Here is a 26979-nt window from a genome sequence, read left to right as displayed (position 1 = left end):
ATACATTCATGTAACAAATACTGAGTGAATGTCTGCTGCAAGCAAGGATCTATGGATAGAGCAGTGAACAGAAACTAAGTCTGCTTTCATGGAGCTTGCATTCAAGTGGGAGAACACAGAAAATACAGAAACAAATATCAGAAGTCAGAATATCAGTGATGGTGGGAGGGTCTTTTAGGTAGGTGTGCCCATGAAGGTCTCTATGTGCAGGTGGCCTAAAAGAAGGAAGGGAGTGAGCCCTGAGCTCTCAGGAAAGACTGTCCCAAGCAGCAGGAAAAGCAAGTAAAAGGCTTTAGGGAGCATGTGTCGATGGTTTGTGGAATAGCAAGAAGGAGTGGAACGAGTGAGGGGAGAGGATGGGGCTTGTGTTGGAAAGGTTGATACTAGATCACATGCATCCTTAGACCATGGTACAGACTTTCTGTTCTTCCTGCATGAAATGAGAAGCCTGGGAGGGTATGGTCAACATGTGAGCACCCCCTACATCCCCCTTAGCTCTGTAAGTCACATCACTCCACCACTGCATCACATCAATGCCCGGTGACACCAACCCTGCTGTTCCTTCCTCACCACGGCAGCTTGGACAGCACCATTGCATCACTGCCCTCATCCCCACCATGTGACAATGTCATCATTCTTCCCCATCCCATGACAACCTTGAGCACTGCTCTGTGAGTCACTCAGAGCTGGGGGCTCTGCAGGGAAGCCAGTAGGATTCAGAAACAGCCCAACCATTGCCATCTCAGGTATTAAAATTCTGGACAGATACTCCTTCCCTTTTTCAGGCTAGGAAATCATTTAGTAGAGCCCAGTAACCAAGTTGCTGTTTTCATTTTTTCATTCCACTTACTCTTTTTGCACACCGCCCCCCTCCCTGCACCTCACCCTCCTACAGAGGAAGGAGAGAGTCAGGTAGAAATATGCATGGACTCGGTCCTGCTTCTTCCTTCCACACGAGGCTGATTCATTGCTTTCCCTTGAGTGGGAGGGCCCACATTAAAGAGGTTAAGTGTCTGCTGATTCCTTTTATGTTAAAAATAAATATCCCTGCGAAACAGTGGCATTGGTAGGCTTTACCCTCAGATCTCGGGAAGCCAACTTCCCATCTCCCTGGAAATCCAAACCAAACAAGCTTTTCTCCTGGTGCAATTCCAGAAGTGGAAACCAATATAATGAGGCAGCTTGAAGCACGTACTTCTTCCCTCCCCTTGGCAGCATTCCTGCTGGAGGAGCTGTATAAATATAGGCCTTAATATTTAAAACCTTGGGCCATTAATCTCCTGGTGTCCCTGCTTCCCCAGCCCACTCTCCATGCACCCCCCCAATTCATTTTTAAAGCTCAGCTTGATTATGCAGCCAGATAGTAATTTCAGTGAAAAATGACAAGTTCAGTCACTGCCCCAACCTATATCTCTTGCATGATTTAAGTTACTGCTCTAATTTTTTGTGAAGTCCAGGTAATTTAAAGCTTGACTATGTTTTACTGTTCCTTCTCCATCCTATTGGACTTGCCATGATCTGTGCATTCAGAATTCATAAGACCTTCTCAGTCACGACCTGGAAAGTGAATTTAATTTTTGATCACTTATGATGCTACTGATGTTTATTATGATGCCCTTTTTTTCCCCAAGAGGATGGCAATAGAGAAGAGAGCACACTTAAAAATTTTCGACTAATGGAACTTCAGAAACCTAGACTGAAGTGCAGTCAGTGGCTTGGGAGAGGTAGGGTCCCTGATGAGAATGGATTTCAAAACCCTAAGTTTTCCTAAATATACATGACCAGTTTATCCCTAATAACTAACAGAAGGAAGTTCCCCACTCAACTGTGGCTGAACCACATCCTGCTCTTATCTCTTACCAAAAAAGAAAAAAGAAAAGAAAAGAAAAGAAGAAAGGGGAGGAGGGAGAAAAGAAAAGAATTCTCCCTGAATGAATGGCTTTGTCTCTGCCTATTCCTAGTGGTCACCTTAGTATAAAAAGCATTCCTAGTACAAACTAAAAGGTTGAGTATTCCTTATCCAAAATGCTTGGGGCCAAAGGCCTTTCAGAGTTCTGAATTTTTCAGAGTTTGGAATATTTTTGTGTGTAATGAGATATCTTGAGAATGGGATCCAAGTCTAAATATGAAACTTATTTATGTTTCATATACAGCTTACACACATAGGCTGAAGGTAATTTATATGAAGTTTTTAATAATTTGGTGCATGACACGAAGTTTTGACTGCAACCCATCAGTCACATGAGGTCAGGTGTGGAATTTTCCACTTGTGACATCATGTCCATGCTCAGAAAGTTTCAGATTTTGGAGCATTTCAGATTTTGGATTTTGGGATTAGGGATACTCAATCTGTATCAAAGCAGAGAAGACACAGAGAAGCAGTAAAAAGCACTAGAGGCAGCCCCTTGGTCTTGCAAGTTTGGTTAACTAACTGGTAGGCCTGACACCTGGGATCTCTATTATTGTGCCAGAATGGGGTGTTGGGAGTTCTTTTCTTTTACATGCTCTTAGAGCAACTTGTTCCACAAGCTCCAGGACTTCCTAGTGTCTCACACTTACATTCCCTGCATGACACTTGTAGGCACTTGAATTTGCCACCTCTATTCCAAACAGTCTGGAAAAGCTACCCCTTCTTGGTCATCCAGTTTATAAGCCCCAGAGGACCAAGGTGGGTCTGAGACCATTTTCTAAAACATCGTGGCCTGAAGTTTATGACCTAGGGACCACCTACATGGGAATCACCTGGAGATGTGTTACATATACAGATTCCTCGCCCCAACCTCCCAGCCTACAAATCAGACTCTCTGCAGTGCATTTTTAATCTACACCCTCATGAGGTTTGAGAAGCACTGGTGAAGAGTCATCCCAGTGCCCAGAATCAGTTCTAGGGGCAGCTGCTGTGGCTAGGGACAGGGTCAAGCATGGAGATCAGTGGGCAACTGGAGCCATCTCCCAGCTGCCTTCCACCTCAGTGCCCCATGTTGTGCATCCATCACAACAAAAGAGCAGAGGGGTCCTTGAGCTGATAGGAGACTTGAGATGCTTGCTCTGTGCCCAAATGGCTGTGTCCAGTCACTTAGGGCTCAGGTACTTCACCTCTCAGGGCTGCTGTTTCCTTCTTGCAGAATTAAGAATTAAGACAAAGTGTGCTAAATGTTCTCACTTATACATGGAATCTAAACAGAGCTGAACTCTTAGAAGCAGAAAGTAGAATGGTGATGTTCAGAGGCTGGTGGGGCAGGGGTGGGGTGGAGATGAAGATGACGGAGACGTTCGCCAAAGGATGCAAAATTTCAGGTAGACAGGAGTAAGTTCAAGAGATCCATTGTATTATACAACATGGTGAATGTAGTTAACAACAGTGTATCTTATACTTGAAAATAGGTCAGAGAATAGATTTTAAGTGTTCTCACCACAAATAAATGATAAGCATGTGAGGTAATGCCTATGCTAAGTATCTTGATTTAGCTATTCCACAATGAAAGCATATATCAAAACATTGTGTTGCACCCCAAATTTGAATACATTTTTTAAAAGACTAGTTGAGTACAGTAGTGAAAAAGGAGGAAAGAGTAGAACAAGGAGTTTGATCTGTAACTGACTGTGAACAATCCATTGAGAGAACTCACTACCTTTGGACCAGCCTAAATATACAGTTTTTATAAAAATAAAAAAGACAAAATGACCAAGGTCAATTCCCAGCTAAACTATCTATCATTTCTCCGATTCCCACTGTCCATCACCTCCAAACCGTGAGGCATCTCACCTCATACTGTAGGGAGAGATGGGTCCAGAAGTCTAGTCATGGACTGAAAACCAGTTTGCCCTCCCAAAGCTAAAGCAGAGGGTTTCCCTGATGGCCACAGAGCTTCCTCTTGCAACTAGAGGTCTCAGCACCTTGAAGGGACAATTCATAATCGGGGGGAAAAAAGACAACACAGGCCCTCCCACTAGTCCAGTCTGAACAGATCCTTCGTGCTTGCCTGGAATGCTTTGCATAGGCAGCCACGCTGAGGGCAAGTAAGATTAGGATAATCCACAGTATTTGCTTGTTAAGACCCTTAAACAAAATCGGAGCTCGGAAGAAAAGCCCGATGTAAGCTGACGAGTTTGTGAGCGCAATCTGCGGATTTGTTGGAGGTGATTTTGCCAGCTAAAGGGATAAACTAGACAGCTGTACTGTAGAAGCCTTAACCTGTGAAATATCGTTCAAAGTACAAGCTTTGGAGGCAGGGAGGGGAGGAAGCAGAGGCCTCGGCAAAGGTTGTGGTGTGGTTCTTTTGAAGTCTGTTAGAAGAAGGAAGGAAACAGGCTCAGGAAGATTCCCACTGCATGTGCTTAAGAGGTTGGGAGGCTGGAGTGGCTGGCCTTGCTGGAGTCAATTGCTTAAGAATCTGCTCTGTTGTACTTTTTTTCTCCATATTCTCTCCTCACCTCCTTGTTGACCTTCCAAGACCCCAGCTCTCCCACTTCTGCACAAAAGCAAAGACCCATTGATTTATTTTGTTAAAGAAAAAGAACTGGAGAGGTTTGATATCACAGGAAATTGGAGCATCTCTCCTTCCAGTGACAGGAGCTCAGAGGCCATCCCTGAGCTAATGACTCTAAGAGAAAGAATTTCCCCTCAGTGAAGGGCCATTAGCAAGAACTGGTGTCTGGGTTCTCAGAAGTCACTGGGATGCCAGCAATTGACCAACCTCAGGGCCTCTGGGAAGGAGCCAGGGTCGAGGAGATTCCTCTGCACCTGCAAAGCCAGGTTAGCTGCCCCAGGCCCCAGGCCCAGCATTAATAGAATTCTCCTGGCCCACAGCATCCCTCTTGCTCACATTATCCAAAGCCTGGGACATTCTCATGCCCTGGGCTTGCTCCCGGGTGAGGCACACACTGCCAGCCAGTGACAAGCCCACATCTCCAAGGCGTCCCCTGAGAATCCCAGGATGTGCTTACATCACACAGCCTAGAGCTTGCACTGGACCAGACAGAGACTTAAGTCACTGCTCAAAACCTGCTTTCAGGTCAGGGAGGAAAAGTCACTGGGGAGGTGAAATGACTCAGGGCTTTCTGGGAGAAAAATGAGCAGCTGCTGAGGCATGAGGCAAGAAGATGCCTACCGGAACCCTGGCCTGTGGTTGGTTGGGTGAAGCCGGTTCCTGTTTCATCTGTGCCATTCGTTGCTTGGTAATGAGACGTAAGGCCCTAATTTGACTGGGTTCTATTTTCCACCTACAAAATGATGGCTCACGTGTTCACAGCCTTGTGTCCTGGTCAAGATGCTGCGGGTGAGTATTCTTTGAAAACCAAGAAGAGTGATGTAAACGTGATGCACTTTGTCATGAGATAGTTGAACTGAAGGGTCTTTAAGCTCCTTCTCTTGCACTGTGAATAAATGAATTGCTTGATTGATTAATTAATCCTTACCATTTTGAATGCCTGAAATGCTTGATTCACACTTAGGAGTGACCGTTATCGCACCTTTGAGCCACATTCTCAGACTTTACCGTTAATGTTTTCAGAGACATCAGCAAGAATCAGATATCGGATATTGCTCCAGATGCCTTCCAGGGCCTGAAATCACTCACTTCACTGTAAGTGGGGCCCGAGCCGGGGGCTGAGGGTGGTTGGTGGTTGGGGGGGCGGGGGGCGCTGTGGGGAAGAGAGACGCGACCGTATTTTTCAGGAGGTGTTTATCAAGACTTTATGTTCCCTTACACACTTGTGGCAACCTGGTAAAAGAAACAAATATTTCTTCAGGGGAAATTGATCTTGGGGAATATTTCTACAACCCAAATGCATTATTTTTATTGATTAAGTGCCTAGCAGCTTTCCCAGTTATTGGCTTCTAATTCGAATGCATCTTCTACTCCAACCTCACATCCCCCTCCCACCCCACGTCCCACTCCCGCCCCACATGCCACCGCAGCGCTGTCTTTCTGGTGTAAAGAGAGATGGTGATGCGTGTTTGTTACCGCATCCCACCCATTTGCGTGGCCTCACCAAGTGAGGAGCTCATTTTCTTCGGCTGATTTTCAGGCTTTCTCTCCAGACCACCTTCGTGGCCATTGTCCTAAAAAAAATCCACCCCATCCTATAGCCCTTCCTGTCTTTGATTTTGAAAGCCATAGGCAACCCACTGGTAGGAAGCAAAGCTTCATCCACCTCATCCACCAGGAGTTCCGAGACCCCTGCGGGCAGGAAGGTATAGAATGTCCTCATTCTGTCAGTGACTCGTGTGTGGCATAGGGAAGTCACTTGAGCCTTCTCTGGATGCTTCTTAGTAGGCAGGACAGGGACAGTGATCCCATTCCCACCTAACACATCCAGTGATGATCGTGTGTACAGTAAAACAATAATTAGCACCGTTTACTGAGCGTTGACTGGGTACCAGCTACTGTTCTAGGAGTCTGTCAGGTTTAGTCCTCACCACAACCTAAAATATAAAATATATTGTCATCTCGCTTTTACAGCTAAAGAACTTGGGCAACCTAAGCTCCACCAAGACAGGGATTGTTATCTGTTTTGTTCATGGAGGTATCCCTAGCACCTCTGTGTATTTGGCACAGAGTTAATATGCCAAAAAAAAATCTTGTTTTATTCAACCATTTACTTATTCAGAAATGTGACTTATCCAAAGTCCACAGTAACAGGTAGGAAAGGCAAGATTTGAACCCGCGCTGTCTGACTCCAGAACCCACACTCTTGATCAGTCTGTCTATATTTTGCCTCTCCATGCAGCCATGCAGCCTGTTTACCTAATTTATGAGTGGACAGGTAACAAGATGTGCATTTTCCCCCACCTGGCCTCATCCCACCAGGAAGGAGATGAGGACTGGGAAGTCTCTGATTCAGCTGTTGCCTGCTGCTTGCAGAGTAAATTAGTTTCATTTATCGAATAGAACATCTGGTTGGGATATCAAAGATGGGACCATGTGTGAGATTAGTGTCTGCTTGTGCTGAAGATCACAGAGGAGAAGGGAGAGGGGCCGTCTGCCACCAGGATCCTGTCTCTGCCCCCACCCTCTCTCTTCCCTTGTCTGGTTTCCCTCAGCCAGGATTTGGAGACAGTCTGAGGGCAATGAGGTGCTTCCTGTCTCGTAGGAAAAGGAATTCAAAATCTGGTTGCCAAACATGAAACTGACGTGCTGCTGCCCGATTCTGAAATACATGTGAGCATTGTTTAAGTGAAGCACCTCTCACTCCCGATGTATTCATTCATCCACGCAGTAGATGCCTACTGTGTACTGGCAGTATTATAGGCACTGCGAGTATGGCAGTGAAGTGAACACGCAGGATCCTTGGCCTGACAGAGCTTACCGTTGAACACAAACACACCCAATCCCAGCTCAGGAGCAGCCAAGGTAAAGGGCTGGAGAGCCGTTACTCCTTACCTGTGTGTGCATTCATTCATTCAACAAATATTTATTGTGCTAGACTCTGTTCTATTTTGGGGTCTAGAGACCCAGTCATGAAAAGCCATATAACGTCACTACATTCATGGGGCCTACGTGCAAGGAAAATGGGAGGTGCAGGGGAGGGAGGCAGAAAAAATTAAAATTAAATAAATATTTAAGTAATGTAATGTGACATAAAGAGAAGTGATAGGAAGAAACTAAAATAGGGTAAGAGGTGGTATAAAACATTAAAATATTAAAGAGACATCTCCCAAGGAAGAGATGTTTGAGCTCAGACCTGAAAGGCAAGAATAAGGTAGTCAAGGCAAGACCTGGGGTGGGAAGTCAGACAGGTGTACACCCAGATGCCTGAGGTGAGCACACAGGCAGGAGAGCCTCAGCCCACCTCCACTCCCAGTGGTTTTGACGCACTGGGCTCAGAGGCCTGCCCTCCCAAGGCATGGCGGGTGGTGTGAGGACCCCTCTGCCCCAAGCCCCCCAGCTTCTGCTACACTAGAAGTCCTGACATCAGCTGAGACGGGCAGACAGGGACATTACTGCATTTGGCACAGTGAGTGGTGGGGCATTAATATGAATTACAAATGTGCGCCTGAGCTATCATGCTGACTTTTATTTAGTCATTAATTTGTTGAAACATTAATGAAACACACCCGTAGGCTGACGGAGACATTCACTCTTCACTCCCAGTGGCGTCTGGAAAAGGGGGGTTTGGTTTATCGCACCCATTTACCATTTCCGCATCCTAATATTTTGTCTCCCCAAAGAAAGATAACAGCCTGGATTGTGATCCGAGTGAAAATGGAATATTGCATGCATTCCGTGCACTTCAGGGCTCTGGAGAGGACTTGAGAAAAACAACCAAACTCTCCTATGCTCAGTTCCCTGGGTCACAGAGGAGTCTGGACCCAAGAGACAGCAAAGCCTGTGCTGTGGATGGGAGCAGAGAGAGGCCAGCCGAGCTTCTCTGGTGCCTGTGCAGAGCACCAGCAAGGGCCAGGCACAGAGATGCCCCTGAGCACTGTGCTGGAGTGGGAGACCCAGTAGCCTTCCTCCCCAGCCTCACCAAGACACCAAAGACGAGACCCTTGAATCAGAGACAGCAGTATGAGGGTCACTGGAGGCCCGTAGGAGAAAGGGGTAAAAGGGTTCTGAGTTCCTAGGTTCCTGGAACTCAAAGAATAGGAAAAGTGGATAGAAAGTAAAAGCTGCCATTACTGTGAGACAGCAAAGCTCCCTAGTTTTTCCTGAGAGTCAGTCCTTGACTCAGCAGTCCCTGCACCATCTGGAGATGACCCCAGATGCACAAAGCCCTGTCTAGATGGATGATTAAATGACTCAGCTTAGAAATTCCTAAGATGCAAAGGGATATTAAAAGGAAACGTCCTGTAGGCTGGGCTCAACCTGATCAATACCCATTGAAGACACAGGGCCAGTCTCCCACGCTGTGTATTTATTGCTGGGGTGTGAGTCATATTAGCAGCTTAGGGAGATACCACAGAGACCGCTTCTTCCTGTTGGGGATTATGTCTTGGGCTAGGTTGCCCAGGAATGGAGCAGGATAGAGCCCATTTCTCCTCACCTCCCAGACAACCTGCCCTTCCAGCCCCTGGCTGCTCTTGGCTGCCTCTGTCTCACTGATGAGAAGGGATGAGGCAGGCCGTGGAAGGGGTTGTCCTGAGATCTCATACCCAGAACTGGCCGAGGTGATGGCTTCCTGCAGGACTGGGTTCTGGTGGCCTCACATCTGTGGTGATTGCTGTCTTCTCCTTCTCTCTTTCAGGGTCCTCTATGGGAACAAGATCACCGAGATTGCCAAGGGACTATTTGATGGGCTGGTGTCCCTACAGCTGCTGTGAGTAGGAACCTTGTCACTGTTTGTGTCTTTGGTACTGTTGGAAGGCTCCCACCTGAAAACTTTGAGTCATGCTCTGAAGAGTTCTTTTGACTATGTGCAGACAAAAGAGAAAAATAATTTTTGAGCTGTCCACGCTTCACCCCATTTCCTATTTTGTGAAAGGAGAGCCAGCGAGTGGGCAGAGGAAAACTGAGGTCAGTGTGCACAAACCCAGATGATAGAGCTGAGGGCCCTGGCCCAGGCATGAAGATACTAAGCATAGGGTTTGGGGCTAGAAATTAGGAAAGAGTCAAATCCAACAAAAGAAAACATTTTTCAGTAGTGTGCTAAGAATGTAGGGAACTAAAACATTCACACACTAAATTCCAGTACTAAAGCTGAGACAGAGCTGCTGATGGACATGTGACCTTGAAGAGGGGTGGGGCGGGGGGAATAATTCAAGAGGAGCAGAATCAGTCACCAATGTGACTCCATCTGGGAAAGACAGGGTGGAGGGGAGTGTTTACTTAATTTAAAGGAAGGTTTGTTGCCTCGAATTTTAAGCTCAGGGATTATTTGTTTGCATTTATTTCATTCTGGTCATTTGCGCTTAAATGTTTGAAGAAGATAATTGAACTCTGATATGGAGAAGGAAGGAAAGGAATTTAGCTCATAGTATAGTTTAACTTCTGTGCTGGTAGAATCATCTATGATTTGTGATGAGGCAGCTATAGCATCTACACACATGTACCATGGGTGTGGGAGTGTGTGTATCTGTGTGTGTGCATGCATGTGCATGTTTGCTCTGTGACCATCACAATTCCTCTGGGTATTAGGAACTGATCTTGAGTGTCCTTTAAGCAATGGAGAAGACCAACTCTCAGAGAGGTACATGACTCTCCCCCAGTCACACAGCAGAACAGGTATGAAAACTGGAAAAGAACGTACATGGCCATGCCCTTCATTCAGAAACCTCCCAGCCCTCTGAATAGCACATGATGTATGTTTGCAGGGGTGTGTGTGTGTCTTTTTAAAATCACCTCCAAGTCACAGGCAGTGAGGAAGAGGCCTTCACCTCCCCACCTCCCACGTGCAGTTCAGATGACCCATAGCATGGGTTTGCGGGCCAGGGCTCAAGCTGGGGCTCCAAAGCGGTAGCAGGCACAAGAGCAAAGAAGAAGAGAGGAACAAGGGATGTGGTTGATGCCCAGGGATTCTTCAAGGAGGGAGTGAGAGTTTTCCTCCAGCCCTTTCTTCTCACATCTTTCCTCTACCTTTCCCATGTCCTTTAAGACTCAGCTCTGGACAGATTCTCCCAGAACACACAATAATGTGAATTATGTAGGCATGAGATGCCCAGCAAGTTTCCAGGGAGCAGAACTGTCATACCAGCAATGAAGCTTGTTTCAGTGAAGCTGAAAGCAAGAGAGAGAAAAGTCTCTTTCTCTGCATCTCCCTCATCTCTGCCTTCCTGTCTGCCCCACTCTGTGTGTCTCTGTGTGGGCACATTTCCGTTCAATGGTCCCAGCCTTTGGCGGGCTTTTAAGGCTGTGTGTTAGAATGACAGGCCAGGGCTCTGCAGGGAGATGGGTGTTTCACAGATGGTATTCTTTGCTTGTAGCAAAGAAACTGTACATTATAACTGCCACCATAAGGCTAGTTAACTGTAGTAGCTATTAATCCCTTGAAAGAAGAGTATCAATAGTGTCCACCTTGAGGTGAATTTGGCAGTGTTGTGTTCCACCAAGCTGGTGTGATTTTCCTTTTATAATCTGTGTTTGTGTGCAGGAAGGAAAATGACTTTGCACAGATTAAGGAGACACAGAATGTGCATCACAGTGCCTAGCACAGTGCATGTATACTTAAAAAGATGTGTATCTCCAATCAAAGGAGACTGGTGGTTCCCTAGAGCTGAGTAAAAAGGGAGAAACTGGTCGATGATAGCTTAGGGATGCAGAGTTTCTTTTCAGGGTCATAAAAATGTTCTAAAATTATTGGTGGTGATGGTTATACAACTCTGTGACTATACTAAGAAACTGTGAATTGTATACTTTGCATGGGTGAACTGTATGGTAGGTGAATTATATCTTAAAGTTGTTTTAAAACTCAAAAAAAAATATCAAAAAAATAAAAAAATAAAATAAATTAAAAAAAAAAAAAGATGTGTATCTCAGCTCCAAGCTGATAGCAGTCATGAGGTTAATAGAACTAACAGGAGTTTGCATGGGTTGGGAAGGCAACTCCAGTTTAATGTCACCATTTTGAGCAGATGGAATCAAGTAGCTTGAGTTAAAGAGGAAGCATCTCTCCTCTCTTGAAACCAAGAGTTGACACAACTCAGGCGGGCCTTACCAGAAAGAGCCAGTCACTGGGACTCAAGTAGCTGTCACTGGGTTTTGACCTGCCATTGGGTGGTTGGAAAGCAGGCCCTGATTCAATCTAATTTAGTGTTCAGCCTGCTGTAGATTGGATTTCTCCCTGTTAGACTGGAGACACCGATAAGAAGGCTCTGATGAGAATACCCTGGTAGTCAGGGTAATTTTCCTCTCCTTTGACTCAGAGGCTCTTTGTGAGAGGTTTGCATTTTTTCTTCTCATTCCATCTCTCAAAGTATGGGTACTCGCAAAGCTGAACTGCCTCTGCCACACGAAGTGGCCCTGGAGATTTCCTTGCTGGCACTTGTGGTGATGCTGGCTATAATAAAGTGGGTACACTGTAGTTGCTTCTCCTGCCTGCCTCCCCACTTCCCTTACTCCTCTAGACTTTTTGGCCATCCTATCAAACTTGCCCAGTCCAGTATGTACACAGCCAGCCTCCTGGGAGTTTTTCTTGGTGTGTTCCTTTGGGCAAATGCCCAAAATTCTTGGCCATTCTGGAGAGAATGTCTCCATTTTTTAGAGGCTGCAGTAAGTGCATCCACAAGGAACAAGCCTCAGCTGTCCTAAACATGATATTCTGTCCCTGGTCCCCTAGAGCCTCACAAGAGTTACCCCCTTCAGTTTAAGTTCCAAAATCTTAGCGTTCAAAGGAATCTCAGGGCTCCAAGCACAGCCTCCTACTTGGCTAGGACAGGAATCCCTCCCATGCACGCTCTCACAAATCCTCCTGTCACTCATTTGCTGATGGTTCCTCTGATAAGTCCTCACTGCCTAGTTGGAAGGTGAGAAAGCTCTTTCTTTTTTTTTTTTTTTTTTTTGAGATGGAGTCTTGCTCTGCCACCCAGACTGGAGTGCAGTGGCCGGCTCTCAGGTCACTGCAAGCTCCGCCTCCTGGGTTCACGCCATTCTGCTGTCTCAGCCTCCCCAGTAGCTGGGACTACAGGCGCCCGCCTCGTCGCCCGGCTAGTTTTTTGTATTTTTTTAGTAGAGACGGGGTTTCACCGTATTAGCCAGGATGGTCTCGATCTCCTGACCTCATGATCCACCCGTCTCGGCCTCCCAAAGTGCTGGGATTACAGGCTTGAGCCACCGCGCCCGGCCGAGAAAGCTCTTTCTTATGCTAAACATCAGTAATGGTTTCTAGAAAACTCAGAAAAGTCTGTTATCATTGTCTTCAGATGTTTGAAAATAGCTAGTATGTCTTCCTATAATTAATCCTAAACATGTTCAGTTCCTGCAGCCATTCATTGTATAAATACGCATTTATTGTTTATTACTAGCAACCCTTATTGTCTTTTGGGGATGCAAGGTAATCTGGCAGCTTCCATCCTTAAAATTGGCTGCTAGGAAGTGAGTTGGTGCCCATTTGGACACTAGGAAGGATGTTTAGAATTGAAATATCCCACATGGAGGCATCTCAGAACCCAAGGTGAGAACAGGACATATCACTTGGCACATGATCCCAACTCCAGGGGTGGGAGCAGCTCAGTTATTAGAGAAATTACCTGTCTTCCTCCTCACTGGAAGCTCAGGGTGAACGGTCTTGCTCCTCTGCATTGCCCTGCCCACCCAGGCTCATAGCCTCCTGGGACATCAGTGGAGATGGCGATCCTCTGTGGGCAGCCAGCCATCGTGCCCTGAGATCCCTCACCTTGTAGCTCAGAGGTCCATCCTCCCCAAAGCAGGAAAAGGCTGTCATTTCGTTGTTACAGCTCCCCTCCAGGGAGTAAGGAGCATTCATTTAGTGCTCATCGATCACATGACATGCATAGGAAAGTCACTTAAGTGGGGAGGGCAGTCATTTGAGGTGGAAGCTTTTAAACCCGCTCCAGGTGGTCTTAAACCAAACCAGACTGTCTTTGGGCTGGAATAAGTTAAGACAACTCTAGCACCTGTTGTTTAATTGTTCTTGGAAGGCAGACAAGACCATTTGAGGCTCTCGGAGTTTGCCAAGCAACATGCCAATTACAGAGCAGTGAGCAAAACTTCACTCCCTATAGTTCACTTTTCCCCACCAGCTGTTTCACAAGAACTACTTCTGCTAATAATAGCAGCTAACGTTTATTGAATACTTAATATGCTTCAGGACCTGAAACTGCTAAGTGATTTCATGTGCATCATCTCATTTAATCTTTACCACAATGCTAAGAGGAAGGTATTGTGGAAAGGCCCATTTTACAGATGGGGAAACTGAGGGTTAAGTGACTTGACCATTGTCACTTAGCATGATGGAGCCAGGATTGGAACCTGGGCAGTCCATGCCTTAACCACAGCACATCCATCCAGAGGCGTCTGCTTCACCCAGTCATGGAAAGATCTGCAGAGCCAGTTTTTTGATATGCAGAGCAAGAATTTCTCAATGGCTCAAGCCACAGAGAGGGTGCTGCTGAACTGCAGATCAACTCCTTTTGTTATGGCTCAGCATAATTCATGGCTCTGCGTCCGTGGAACTTTCTGTGGTTCATTGTCATCAGCCCTCTAATGTTTGCCCTGATCCCTGTGAGAGGATAGTCAAGGAGCTGCTTATGCTTAGAGACCCAGTCGAGGTGGGACAATGAGAATTATCTCCAGCAGAAGAAGCAGACTGACTTGGCAATGCGTTCTTGAGGGAGAGGTTCTTCCTCTCTTGTGTACCTGGAAAGCCCTTGGGTAGACTTAAATTCTGAAATCCATGCTAGTCATTGAATGAATGGTTCACCCCATTTAAAGGACTGATTGGTAACCATGTGGCAATCAGATAGGAAAGTTACCACCCTAACAGTCATGAGGGAAGGTAATGGGCAAGTCACCATAGGTGAGGTCACTTGATCTGGTAACCAAATCATAGTTCTCCCTCTCTGGTCTCTGGGAATCTCAGCTTTCATCTGTTTCCCTTAGGAAAACCCAGTGGCTTACAGCCCGTTCCTAGCACCCTCCTGTGTATCTGGGTAGAAAGAGGTCTTGTTTCTCAGACAGGCCGCCCAATGGTGTTGCTGCATGCCTGGTTACTCTTGCATCAGGAATCGCCATGACAACCCACAGCCATTGACAAGCAGTGCAGTCACCAATAGGAGAGAAGGGAAGAGTCACTGTTGCCCCTAGTTGGGACTTAGAGGGCTCCTCCTGCTTCCCCTTGGGTGTTTAGCAAGATGTGGCCTAGAGCACCCATTTTCAAGCATGGAGAAGATTCTGGGCAGGGTCAGAATTCATGGCATCAGCTCTCATTGGGTTCTTCCCCACATCCAGCCTCAGTAGGTTGCTGAAGGTCTAAATTAATCCCCACATTTTATAGGGAAAGGATGATAACATAATGTTCTAAGGTGGGAGAGTGGCCATTATTACAATTAATAGATAAATTCAGGACGACAGAGGATTAATACTAGAGAAGTAAAAAGAAGGAAGGCATATTAATACGTGAGGTTTGGCTCTATATCCTGTAGCTTAATTAGGGGTGCAGAATAGCTCCCCTAGTTGGTATCCTCACTAAGCGTTCATGCCAATGTGTAGAGGTGATAACTACTTCCAGGGACACACAGAATACTTTTTTAAATAACAAAGAGCCTTTATAACCCACTTTTTATAAATTCTCCTACTAAAGGAGCTAGAGAAAGGGTTATGCCGGATGCCTGTTGGTACCATCTTTCTCCTGTTGTGTATCTGCATCTGAGTGTTCGTGAAACAGAAACAGACGCCCCATCCCGGTTTTAGGAAAAGAAGGCCTGCAGAGCATCTTTCTTGGCAGGAGCCTGGGCCCATCTTCTCATCCCACAGTCTTTTCTGGAAGAGCTTCATCCATTCTCCCGGAAGGGCCACTGCATTCTTTCTTGGCACCGGTTTTCTGAGGAGGCCTTGCTCTCTGGAGTTTGGAATATGCTTTTGGCATTTCTAGACAAATACCATAGAAGTGGGAGGAACAACATGACCAGTGTCCTCCACAGACCCTTGGTCAAGTGTGGAGAATATAAATGCCACCAGAATGATTGCACTGGGCCACTGAGTCAACATGTGAATTGCTGGAGTTGCCAAAGTGATTCTGATGCAATTGATCATTAAGCCTGACTCCAGATGTCTGTGTTTTCCAAACTTTGCACAAAAGGCCTGTGGGCTCCCGGGGGGAAACTTCATTGAAGAGTGGATCAGAGCAAAGGCAGTAGCTAACAGTGGGGCTCAGCGATCTTCTCCCCATGGGACTTTTCAAAAGCCTGGGTGTGGTGGGTCTTTTAGTGGATCAGAATGGAGCTGGTTTTCCCCCTGTGGGCCATCTCCCCATGCTACCTGGACCCCAAATGAATGAAACTGGAAGCTGCTACTAGTGATGAGAACACCTGGGACTTTTCTGCACAGGCCAGCCCTGGTCCCCCTAGCAGAAAGACTTGAGTCACGAGGGTTCTCCCTAGCCCCGACATGGGCATTTCATTTTCCTCCTCCAACTCTAGCTTTTTGACTCCCAGTGGCTTCTGTTTTCTGCTTGGCTTTTCCTGAAGGCCACAGCTCCCAGAAAGCAAGATCTCTCAGCAGCACAGCTATGCTGGTTAGTCAATGGACTGAGTGCTAATACCTCTTGACATGGAACATATGTGGCAGCTGAAAGTGCTCTAAGGCAGGGGGTGGCAGAGGGCCTCCTAGAGCTCACACTTGGAAATAAATTTAGAAGGTGCTGTACATGCACTCCCACTCTCCAATGTGCCACTCTCCTTAATTTCCTCTGACGGGAGCTCGGCTCTTTTTGTTGTTCTGCCTTATGGTAAAATCACCTGCTGCGTTCATGGGAGTGGCTACAAACAGGGTGCCTCCATCGCCTCCCATCAGCCTCAGATGGCTCCCTCAGGCCCTTAGTGTGAGGGGACTGGCTCTCAGGGCAGCATGATGATTGGAAACAAAATCTTTGGGCTATGATGGCATGAGTCCAAATACTGTCCTACCTCTTACGGGTTGTGGAACTTTGGTCAAAGTTATTTAAGCTCTCTGAGTCCCAGAAGTGTCACCTGTCAAAGGGAGATTAAATGGGGGTACCTGGCCTTGCGAAATGTTTAATATGCATTACTTGTTAGGCCATGTGGCCCCTGCTGTTCACCTGGTGGTTGTGGTTCACCTAGTTGGATCATCTCAGCCTTCCCTCTCTTTTCATTTATATGATCTCCAAGGGTCCTTTGAGAGATAGATCTGGAGCAGGTGGCCCCAAAAGATCATTGGATCTGCATCTGGGGAAATACTGATGAACACAGAATTCACCAGGCAGTCCAGCCTGACTCACTGGACCCACCAGCAGATCGGGCTGAGGCGAGGTCTTTGGCTGGGATGTCACAGTTGTCAATTTGAGTACCAGGCAGCCTCTTGAATGAGGCCAGCTGGGACATCCCACCTTGCGTGCTATTGCTATTATCTCTGTCCTACGGTTGTCCCTTGGCCTGCTCAGAGTGAGGGGAGCACAGAGTCAGGCATATCAGCTCCCACATCGGCATTCAGTCAGTGATCCTGAAGGGGAAAGCCTTGCCTCATATAGGTGCCAGCCACTCAATAAAGGACCTGCCACCTTGTGCCAATGAAGGCTTGATCAGCATCCCACGCTGAGGCTCCCTCCTGGGAGTCAGGAGGACTTCAGATGCCTCTGCACTCCCAAGAGGCAAGCAGGGTCTTCCAAACCCAACCAGACCTTTGTCCACCTGAAGCACACCCAGGGATGGTCAAGGCTAGCAAACATAGCTGCTCTTCACACATAGGGAAAATGGAAAAGAGAATATAGACTTTAAATAGTAGATAAGAGATGGCTTTGGAGTGAAACAGGCTGGAGCTTCACTTATTGCTGGGCGACCTTGGTTGAGTCCGACACCACTCTGAACCTCAGTTTTCTTATCAGAATAATGAAGATAATCATAGTGCCGTTGTGAGGGTTAAATAAGATAGTGCCTGGAAACTGCCTGGGAAAAGCACACAGAGATGTAGTCTCTAGAGAGGATGCTGAATTACTATCATTTCACACAGCAGGTACACCACTGCTCCTGAAATGGGGATGAACCAGGACAGAGAAAGCATCCTGGAATCTCTGCTGCAAAGAGGGAGAATCCATCCCTCTGGTGAAAGAGGGAGGCCTGTGTTCAGGATTCCTTATAGAACTGCTAAACTTCATTTCAAATGTTTGTTTACTCTCTGTTTGCTCCATAATATGGTGCTTTTAAAATTCCCCTCCAGCTCTTGTCCATGTACCAGATAGCTAAGAGCTCCTTTCATGGAAGCCAGGCTGAGTTGACTAACTGCCAGCCTTCCTCCCAAAGGAAACAGGACACAGGGATAGGCTGTTAGATCTTGCTGATGCTGGGGACCAGTGAGGCTGTCCTCAGCATCTAATTCTGGATAAGCAGCTTAATTTTATCTCTCTCTGCACCTATGCATCTTGCCTGAGGGAGCCAAGCATCCCGGGAGAGAATGAGTGACCAGGAGACTCTGCCCTTTTGTGTTTTCTTTTGCTCCATGCTTCATGAGCTCTGCGCCTTGGGCTATCTTTGCCTAGTAATTCTGCCAGCCTGGGTTGTTTTGGTGCCTTACATATTTGAAGTAACATCCCATGCTGAGAGATCTAGGAGCAATAGGAAACAAAAGGAGCATCTAGATGAGAAAAAAAGAGCCTAAATAGTCCTCATGAGTGAGAAGGATTGCCAGCGTGGCATTCTGTTTGTATGAAGGCAAGTCAAGTTGCCATTTCTTTCTCCCCATGGCCATCGTCCTTGTCTAGTGCCTAATATGCCCTAGAACGAATTGCTACAATTGGGCTTATGAATCTGCACTGGGGTTGCAAACCTAAATGACCACTAAGGCAAGGAAGGTCAAGTAAACTAGTGAAGGAGACACAATAGGGAATAGTGAGGACTGTGGCAAATAGCATATGTCCTATCTAAAGGGGGCAGCTACTCCATGGCTGCCTCCAGGGAACCTAGGGTTGCCTGAGCTCCTGAATTTTGTTTTTCAAGAGAAAATAGAAATGTGGTTTGGTGTGGTGCGTGCGTGTGTGTGTGTGTGTGTGTGTGTGTGTGTGTGTGTGTGTGTGTTATGAGATTTTCCAATTTTTAAAACACAAGAGGATTGAATAAACACATTTTATTTATGTGGCATGATGCAAAATGTTGCAATAAGGATTCCATCCTCAGGCCATTGGATAGGTACCTCTGACCTGTTGTGTACTGAATAGTTCAGTATTTCCTGACAAGATGATGTACTCAGAAGGCCCTGAATGTCAAGGTTTAGAACAAAACACTTACCATGTGTGTACTTTAAAAAAAAATCAAAACACTGTGTGTGTGAAGGGTCCGTTCCTGAGCCCTGGTTTCTGGGCCCTGTTGAGTCCTCCAGCTTTTCTCCCTGTTTCTCTGCTCTATCATATTTCCTTCAAATGCCCCCAAAATGCAGTGACATTGACTAAAATTTAATACACAAAGCATAGGAATTTGAATTTGCAGTGGGGAGGGATGTTGCAAAAAGTATAGACCGATAGGATGGGTAGATAAGACATTCATAAAGAAGAAACTGAGCCTTCTAGAGACCTCAGTTATCGTAACCACTTCTCTCATGCTCCCTAGAAACATGTGTGACCTTGAAAACACCCGCCAAACTCTCAGCCTCAGTTTCCTCCCCTGTCACTTGTGAGTCAGGTCCTGAGAATAATGGGATGTTGGGAAAGCACTTTGGAAAACACAGTATTCTAGCAGTATGAGCATTTTTTTTTTCCACTGCCAGGCAGGAGGACATCTGTGTGAACCCTTGGGACCTTGCCCATTATTAGCCAGATTAAACAGGCAGTTCTTCTTCCACTTGTCACTGCCACAGCTGCTTGCCTGCACGCGGGGTACACTGGGACCGTGGGAAGTATGGAGCCTGCAGCAAGGGAGAGGTGGCATGGGTGATTTAGCACCATGGACAGCCCCACCATTGCCAACTGCAGTCCCCCTGGGTCCTGGTATGGAGAGACTCCTGAGGCAGGCCAGCCTGGCATGGATCTCATGGGTCATTCCCCACCAGGGACGGGCTGAGCCAGCCTTGAAAGTAAAATTTTTGGAATTCAACATTTCTGCTGGTTAGTTTATTTTCCCCTTCCCCCAGTTTCATTTGAGAGGGGGTAAGAAATGATTTTACATCGACTGCAAGGCATACCTAGTCAGTCTAGGATCAGTAAAGGTAATTCTTAGGATCTCAATGTGCTTGACTTGCCAGCCCTGCTCTTGAAAACTGCCTGTCACCCTCATGGCATCCTCTGTTTTTCCAGACTTCCACCCAAAGGGTAGCTTCCTATGATGCTTTTTTAGGGAGTCTGAAGAACTAAAAACAGCTTCCTCGTGGATAGGAAGGCTGACCCTGGAAGGGGTGAGGGATGGGTGCTGCCTTAGAGAAGTGAGAGCCTTGAAGCTGCATGTGGAGTTTAGTATACATCTTAATAAAGAATAAACACTGAAAAGAAAGGGAGGAATAAAATAGCTGTCATTGGTGCCATTATAGAGTTCCTAATCCTGTGTGGAAAGCAAATGATAAATATCCTAAAATCACAAATCGCGATGAGTGTCAGGAGGGAAATAAACAAGGGGATGTGAGAGACGAAAGCGGAGTGAGGGTCCCGTTGTAGATGAGGGGGTCAGGGCAGGCTTCTCTGAGGAGGGAACATTTGAGCTACAGTGGAAAGCAGGAAAAGTAGGCAGCCCTTCTGAAAGAAGGTAAAGAGGGTGTTCAAAAGTCCTAGGGAAAAATCTGGTGTGTCTGAGGATCGAAAATGTGGTGGGGGGCTGGGCACAGTGGCTCACACCTATAATCCCAGCACTTTGGGAGGCCAAGGCAGGAAGGTCACCTGGGGTCAGGAGTTCGAGACCAGCCTGGTCAATGTGGTGAAACCCCACCTCTAGTAAAAATACAAAAATTAGCTGGTTGTTGTGGTGTGTGCCTGTAATCCCAGCTACTCGGGAGCCTGAGCCGGGAGAATTGCTTGAACCCGAGAGGTGGAGGTTGCAGTGAGCCGAGATTGCACCATTGAACTCCAGCCTGGGTGACAAGAGCAAGACTCCATCTCAAAAAAAAAAAAAAATGCAGTAGTGGCACTCAAGGGTAGTGAATTTGGGGTGAGTGGGGTTAGGTTGAGGTTGGAGAAAGGGCCAAGGTCAAACCACATGGAGCTCTGTGCTCTGTGTGGGTGTGCACACGTGTATATGACAGAATCCGTATGTATGCACATGTGCCTGCCTACACATAGATGCAGTTTTTCCAGGAGGACAACCTATAACTTTCATCAGATTTCCAGTAGGATCAGTGATCCAAAAGAACCGTAAGGAATTTTCTGAATCAAATTGCCCGTAGTCAGTCAACTAGAGCTCTAAAACAATTATGCCAAATGATTTTTTTTCCTTTCCGATTCCTGGAAGCTCTGCATCCTAAAACAGAAAGTGAAGCACTTAGGGTGACTTTTCAGGTCTTCCTTCAAGGTCATGGGTGCAAGAACATGTGCCAAGTAAGAGCAGTGTGTGGCGTAGTATCTGTGGTGACAGTGTGTGCAGGTGCCCAGAAGTGTTTGGGGTTTCAGTAGACACAGGAAGGCAGGTCTCTCTCTTTTTCTGTTCTGCAGCAGGAGCTGAAGGCTGCAAGGATGAGTGATGGGAGCTTTGCAGCCCATCCCCTGCAGATGCAACCCTTGCCCCGCAGGTCATTACCAGGATTAGTGAATTAACCAGGCTCTCTTCTGCTTGCAGCCTCCTCAATGCCAACAAGATCAACTGCCTGCGGGTGAACACGTTTCAGGACCTGCAGAACCTCAACTTGCTCTCCCTGTATGACAACAAGCTGCAGACCATCAGCAAGGGGCTCTTCGCCCCTCTGCAGTCCATCCAGACGCTGTGAGTACACTGCCTCAGGTGCCAGTGGGTGCCCAAGCAGCAGGAGACCCCACATGCCCATCATGGAAAACACCCAAATGAGGGCAGCATGAGCACATCCAGGAGGAGTTTTAGAACCTGCAGAAGAACTAGAACCTGAAGCTAGAATAATAAAAATAGGAATAGCTTATCAGTACCAAGCACTTACACTGTGCTTGACACCACACGGAATACTTACCCTGTCTTAAAACCCTTAAGCCTCACAATGACTCTACTTGGTGCTGTTACTGTCCCTCATTTCTATGTAAGGAAACCAAGGCATAGAATGGTTAGGTAACTTCCTCAAGGTCACACAGCTAGTAAGGAGCAGGTTTTGAATCCAGGCGGAGGAGGTCCTGCGCTACCCTTGTAACCCCTGTGGTCAATGTATACTGAGCAGACTCCATTTCTACAAATAGCCCACCCCTGCCCGCCCTTAACCCCCTCCACGCTGCAAAACCAAGCCTCTGAGGTGGGCACTCTTCCTCTTTGGGAAGTATTTCCTCACTTCCATGCACTAAAGGTATTCATCAATATTTCAGTTAAATAGATGACCTCCAAGTACAGATTTCAGCCCAGTTTTTGATGGCTCCAGCCTCGGGCATAGACCTCGGCCCCATGCCCAGGTCTGCAATTAGCCTGGGGGCTTCTGGAGACCCTGTAAGTCATCTGGTGCTTGTTGCCCCTGTAGCCAGAGACAGGAACCAAGACACAGTAAGAGCAGCTGCTATATATTGACGCCGACCACGTGCCAAACACTGTGTTCGGTGCTTCACAGTTTTTCTTACTGAGCTAGGGGAAGCAAGACCCATGGTGCTCTTATGATGATAAGGATAATTACAACAATACCCGCTACTATATATGGAACACCCACCATATGCCAGGCGCCGTGCCAGCTGCTTTATGTGCCTGGTATCACTGAGCTTGGAGAAATAAAATGCATTCTACCCCAAGTGCAAACTCCAAGCCTGCGACTGGGTGTGCCTGTCAGAATTGGCGTGGGTGAGAGTAGAAGCGATCGGTGGTGGATCCTGCCCCAGGTGGGAAGAGCTGGGAGACCGATTCCCCAGACCAGATGCTAGCTGCATCTGTGACTGTCTTTTGCAGACAGCGGGCCTCAGACTCCCTCTTTGAGCCCTGTCTGAAAGTAGCAGGCCCCAAGGCCTCCTGGGGCGATGAGGCGGGAGACCAATCCCTGCAGTGGATTGCCAGGGCCCAGCGCCAGGCAGGGTGGTGGTAGTGGAGCAAGACGCCATGGGTCACTCCTGATTAACAGCCCCATCCCTCTCGCAGCCACTTAGCCCAAAACCCATTTGTGTGCGACTGCCACTTGAAGTGGCTGGCCGACTACCTCCAGGACAACCCCATTGAGACAAGCGGGGCCCGCTGCAGCAGCCCGCGCCGACTCGCCAACAAGCGCATCAGCCAGATCAAGAGCAAGAAGTTCCGCTGCTCAGGTAATCAGGTTACGGGGCTGGGCCCCGCTTTCTGACTCAGAATGCAGCAGCCCCAGAGAGGCCAATAATCCAATCTGGAGGACAGCGAGCGCTGTAATGGTTCCTGGGGAGCATCTTTGCAAATTAAATTGGAGAAATTCAGTTAGCCCTGCAGAAAACCAATTACCTTATGGATTTAAAATAAAACACACACACACATACACACACAATAAAAGCATGGGGAGCGGGAGACGGTTGCAGGGGAGACAGAACCCAGGCATCAGCGAGTCTCCAAGAGCTACACAGAAGGTGGGGCTGGGGCGGCCTTTGCACATGTGCCTGTTACAGGCTAAGATTTATTTTTGTCGTTTCCAAAGTGTGCTCCCCAAAGGGCAAATAGAGAAATAAATATAGCTCAGGCGAGGCTACAGACGGTGTGTAATCTTGGGGACCTCCCACTTCCTTCAGAGACGGACTGTGGTGCATCCCTTTGACCCCAGTATATTATAGGTTTCACATGTTCACGAAAAACACTTTCACTAACTAGCTCCTCCACCCCAGACTACTCTGTTCTGAGTATGGAGAGAACAGTAAAGAGTCGTGCTTGGGAAGAAACAAAGCCTTGTTCTTCAGTGCCCAGGATCTCTCTAGAAACCTTCCTTCTCACTGCACCCAGGAAGGACATGGGGGAGAACAGCAGGGGAATTCTCAGCCCATCTTGGAAAGAGAAGTAGCTCTCGTTGACCCAACAGCTACATGAACAGGCAGTTAAAATTACTTTCATCTGTGTCCTTTTCTACTGGAAAAAAAAAAAAATCACCAAATTGCATTGTGCACCCAGTGATGAGAGACTGATAGCACGAAGTGCCGAGGTGGGTTGCAGCCACCCCTCACAGTGTGTGTGGCAGCAAGAGCAGTGCTCCTCCCCCTGCCCAGGAGCTTCTGATGCAGGCGAGTCTTCCCAGGGGAGAATGCCAGCGTGGGGAGAGGTCACTGGGAGAAGACCAGTGGGCAGACTTGTGCTTCTTAACAACATCTTCTTGTCCTTTAAGTCAAATTCTTTAGTCTGTGTCTCCAGAATGATAAGCTTTAGCTCATTAAATTTTTTTAACAGAAACAAATACCTTGGGAGGGCTTGGAGATAATACAGAGACTTTGTGGCACTGTGAAAAGTTAGTACCAACTTCCTCTCCCTAGAATAATGATGTCACTTACAAGAGCCATCTTTCACCTGTGATGAGCGTGGTGCTCGGGTCTTCTAGTCTGATTTGCTTCTTCCAGTGGTCCTCGGAAGTCAGTAGGACAGCCCTTCGCTCTATGGAAGGGGGAACTGAGGACTTAGAGGTGAAGGGGCACTCTAAGTTCACAAGCCAGCAAACAGTGGAGGCAGGACTAAACCTCAGGTTCATTTTGCTCCTCACACCACACAGCATCTAGGAGAGAAGGAGTATTTGGGGAGGACGATCAGCTGTTTGGATGACTTCCTTCCCTGGTCTTATGCTCCCACCCCTACCCACTCCCTGAACACTGTCCTCAGGTTCCTTCCTGGGCCTGGCAACATCTCTGGAACGAAAATCTCACCCAAGGCACAATCGTCCTTTCCCCAGGGCTTTTCCTCATGACTCATGCCAACCTGGGCCTCTATTCCTACCCCTTTCTGACCAGGGTTGAGTTAATTAGCTCTGCCAAGCAGTGGTACCCAAAAAGAAGGGCAGTGAAAGCCAGAGGAGGGCAGGGTATTATCTGCCAACCTTGACCCTTTGGTCTCATAAGTATCCTGTTAATACCTTGGACCCTAGATGGATGTTGCGGCCATGTATGGCACAGCAGGGAAAGAGTGCAGGATCCAAGGACTGTTGTCTCCCCCAGGAACACAGTCTTGGCAATTTTCTGGGCATGACTGTGGTTGGGGGTGGCAAGATGGGAGTGGCGCTACAGAAAGAACTAAGTAGGAGAAAAGGAAAATAGAAAGTGGACCTAGGAAGCAGTAGAACTTAGTTCTAACTCTAGCTCTGCCACTATCTTCCTACCTGCAGGATCCTGGCTGTTTTTCCTATGTGGGGGAAGGGTGGTTGAACATTTTACAAAAGAAACAGGGAGAAGGAGCCGGGTTCTTGGATTGACTCTAAGATACCTTTAAAAAAAAAAAAAAAAAACCAATGCTAAGCAGGAAGATTATTCCTAAAAAGTAGAAATGTTTGGAGCTAGCATGAGCCTGACACGTAGCACTCTATATGCTTTTATTTTATGTCATTGCCAAGAAAGCATGACTGCTGAGCTCCAAAGGCCTTGGCTTTGAGAAACACGGGGTTCCAGACCTGCCTTGGCCTTGGAGGGTGAAAAAAAAAAAGATCTAAAGCTCTGTGTTTCCAGGAAGCTCCAGAAGAAAGAAGGGGGGCAGGTGACACAGACTGGATGTGACAGATAATAACTCTGCATTTTACTTTCTCCTAAAAGCACCCCCATTGAAAAGACAGCTGATGTAATTAGGAGGCAATTTGAGGGCTGCTCCGTAACACATCCTGCCCCTCCTTAGGCAGGGCGTCTGGTTTCCCAGCTGCCTGTGTCTGCCTCTCTATCAGCTGCATCCACCGCCTTGGGCAGCAACATCAGTTTAGGGTTGGATACTGCTGGCTGGGGTAATCTGACCATCAGATTAAGTCCTCCTGAAAAGGCTCCGTCTGGCTGCCTGGGACCCCAAGCCTACCCCCAGGAGCACTTGGCAGTTGTAGGGTGCAGTCTGTCTTCCCTTATGCCTCCCCACTTCGTGTGAGAAGAAACTCTCTTGTTGAAAAGTACGGAGGGTGGTGACACAACGTGTCCAAAGATGGCAAACAGCAAGATAGCTCTCAATGAACTACAGAATTTTTAGAGATCTTAGAGGCCATCCAGTTTATTCTAGAGATGGGTAAATTGAGGTCCGCACAGCAGAAAAATCTTACCTAAGATATTGAGTATTATTTTCAGGGCAAGATCTGAAACCCAGGACTTCGGACATACTGTGAAGACTCTTGATAATTTACCTACAAATCCCTCCATTTCTTTTTGTAGAAAGAAACCAAAGAGAAAGAAAATTAGATTTTAAGGCTTGGTAAGGGTTGGGGTTTGCAGGAACAAGATGGATTTCCCCTGCTCTGGTACCAGGGTCCTAATCAAACTTAAATTTGAAGTCCCAGAACCACAGTGTTCACAGAGCCCTGCATGTCTAGGTGTCAAAGTGGAGTGGAGTCCAGATTCTAGTGGCTGACTCTAGTGCGTGTGATGGGAGAGCTTAGGAAGGAGGAGAGGCCAGACCCAGAGCTGTGGGCTGGCTCTTCCTAACTGGTCCATCATGGTAGACAACCTATGCACCGTCGAGATGCTGAGATCATCTAGAGGATATGCCCAGTCCCAAAAACACATAGTGGAAGAATGTTGATACTGGTTCTCATGTCAGAGGTGAGGCAGGGAGGATCTCAGTCACCTGGACTTAGCTCCAGTTTCTTCAAGAAGCACATCTACAGCCTAATGCCAAGTGGGAGGAAGTTCCAAGTCAGCAGGTGCATGGAAACTGGCCTTGATCTATCACAGATAGGATTATAAAAACTGGATACCCTCACCTGGGTCCTTGGCATCCTGACAGTGGTTACTAGTTCATCCTGTTCACTCCCATAATTTCCACTCAAGGAAGAGATCAAGGAGGATCCCAGAATTCAGTGTCTTCCACTCAGACTCATCCCTTGGCTTCCCTTTCCTTCCTTCTCTTAGTCTGAAAGAGGCCCTTCATCACGAGGTGCACTGGCCACCATCTCTGTGAAAGTTGGTGTTCTCAACAACTGTGATTGCAGGTTTCTCAGTCCAAACCTTAAGGCCCCATTTGTTTTCCTGTCTTTCTCTCTGGCTAGAGAGATGTATTTTCTTTTGACACCACACTACTCCTCTATTAAACCTCAAATGATCTGGGATAAGTATCTATCAGCCAGAGCATTTCTGGTGACCCCAAAGGATATCAAGGAGACTCCTGAATTGTGGAATGTCAAAGGCGGCTTTTTCCTAAAGAAGAGCATTGAAGGTTTGCTAGAC

At 47.2% G+C, this 26979-nt stretch overlaps 1 protein-coding gene across 3 annotated transcripts in view; it reads left to right on the top strand.

Annotated features, from left to right (window-relative positions):
- The window catches only part of SLIT3 (slit guidance ligand 3), a 669050-nt gene that overhangs the window by 514340 nt on the left and 127731 nt on the right, over positions 1-26979 (top strand). For all 3 annotated transcript variants that reach the window (XM_017849419.1, XM_017849421.1, XM_017849420.1), the window contains 4 exons: positions 5514-5585; positions 9190-9261; positions 21320-21463; positions 22775-22938. In XM_017849419.1, coding sequence (XP_017704908.1) covers positions 5514-5585; positions 9190-9261; positions 21320-21463; positions 22775-22938 — 452 coding nt within the window. The remainder of the gene's footprint in view (positions 1-5513; positions 5586-9189; positions 9262-21319; positions 21464-22774; positions 22939-26979) is intronic.

The sequence above is a fragment of the Rhinopithecus bieti genome, unplaced genomic scaffold (genome assembly GCF_001698545.2).
Source record: "Rhinopithecus bieti isolate Rb0 unplaced genomic scaffold, ASM169854v2 scaffold_30732, whole genome shotgun sequence".
Lineage (NCBI taxonomy): Eukaryota > Metazoa > Chordata > Mammalia > Primates > Cercopithecidae > Rhinopithecus > Rhinopithecus bieti.
Note: the sequence above shows the minus strand (reverse complement) of the source record. Positions and strands in the feature narration are given on the sequence as shown.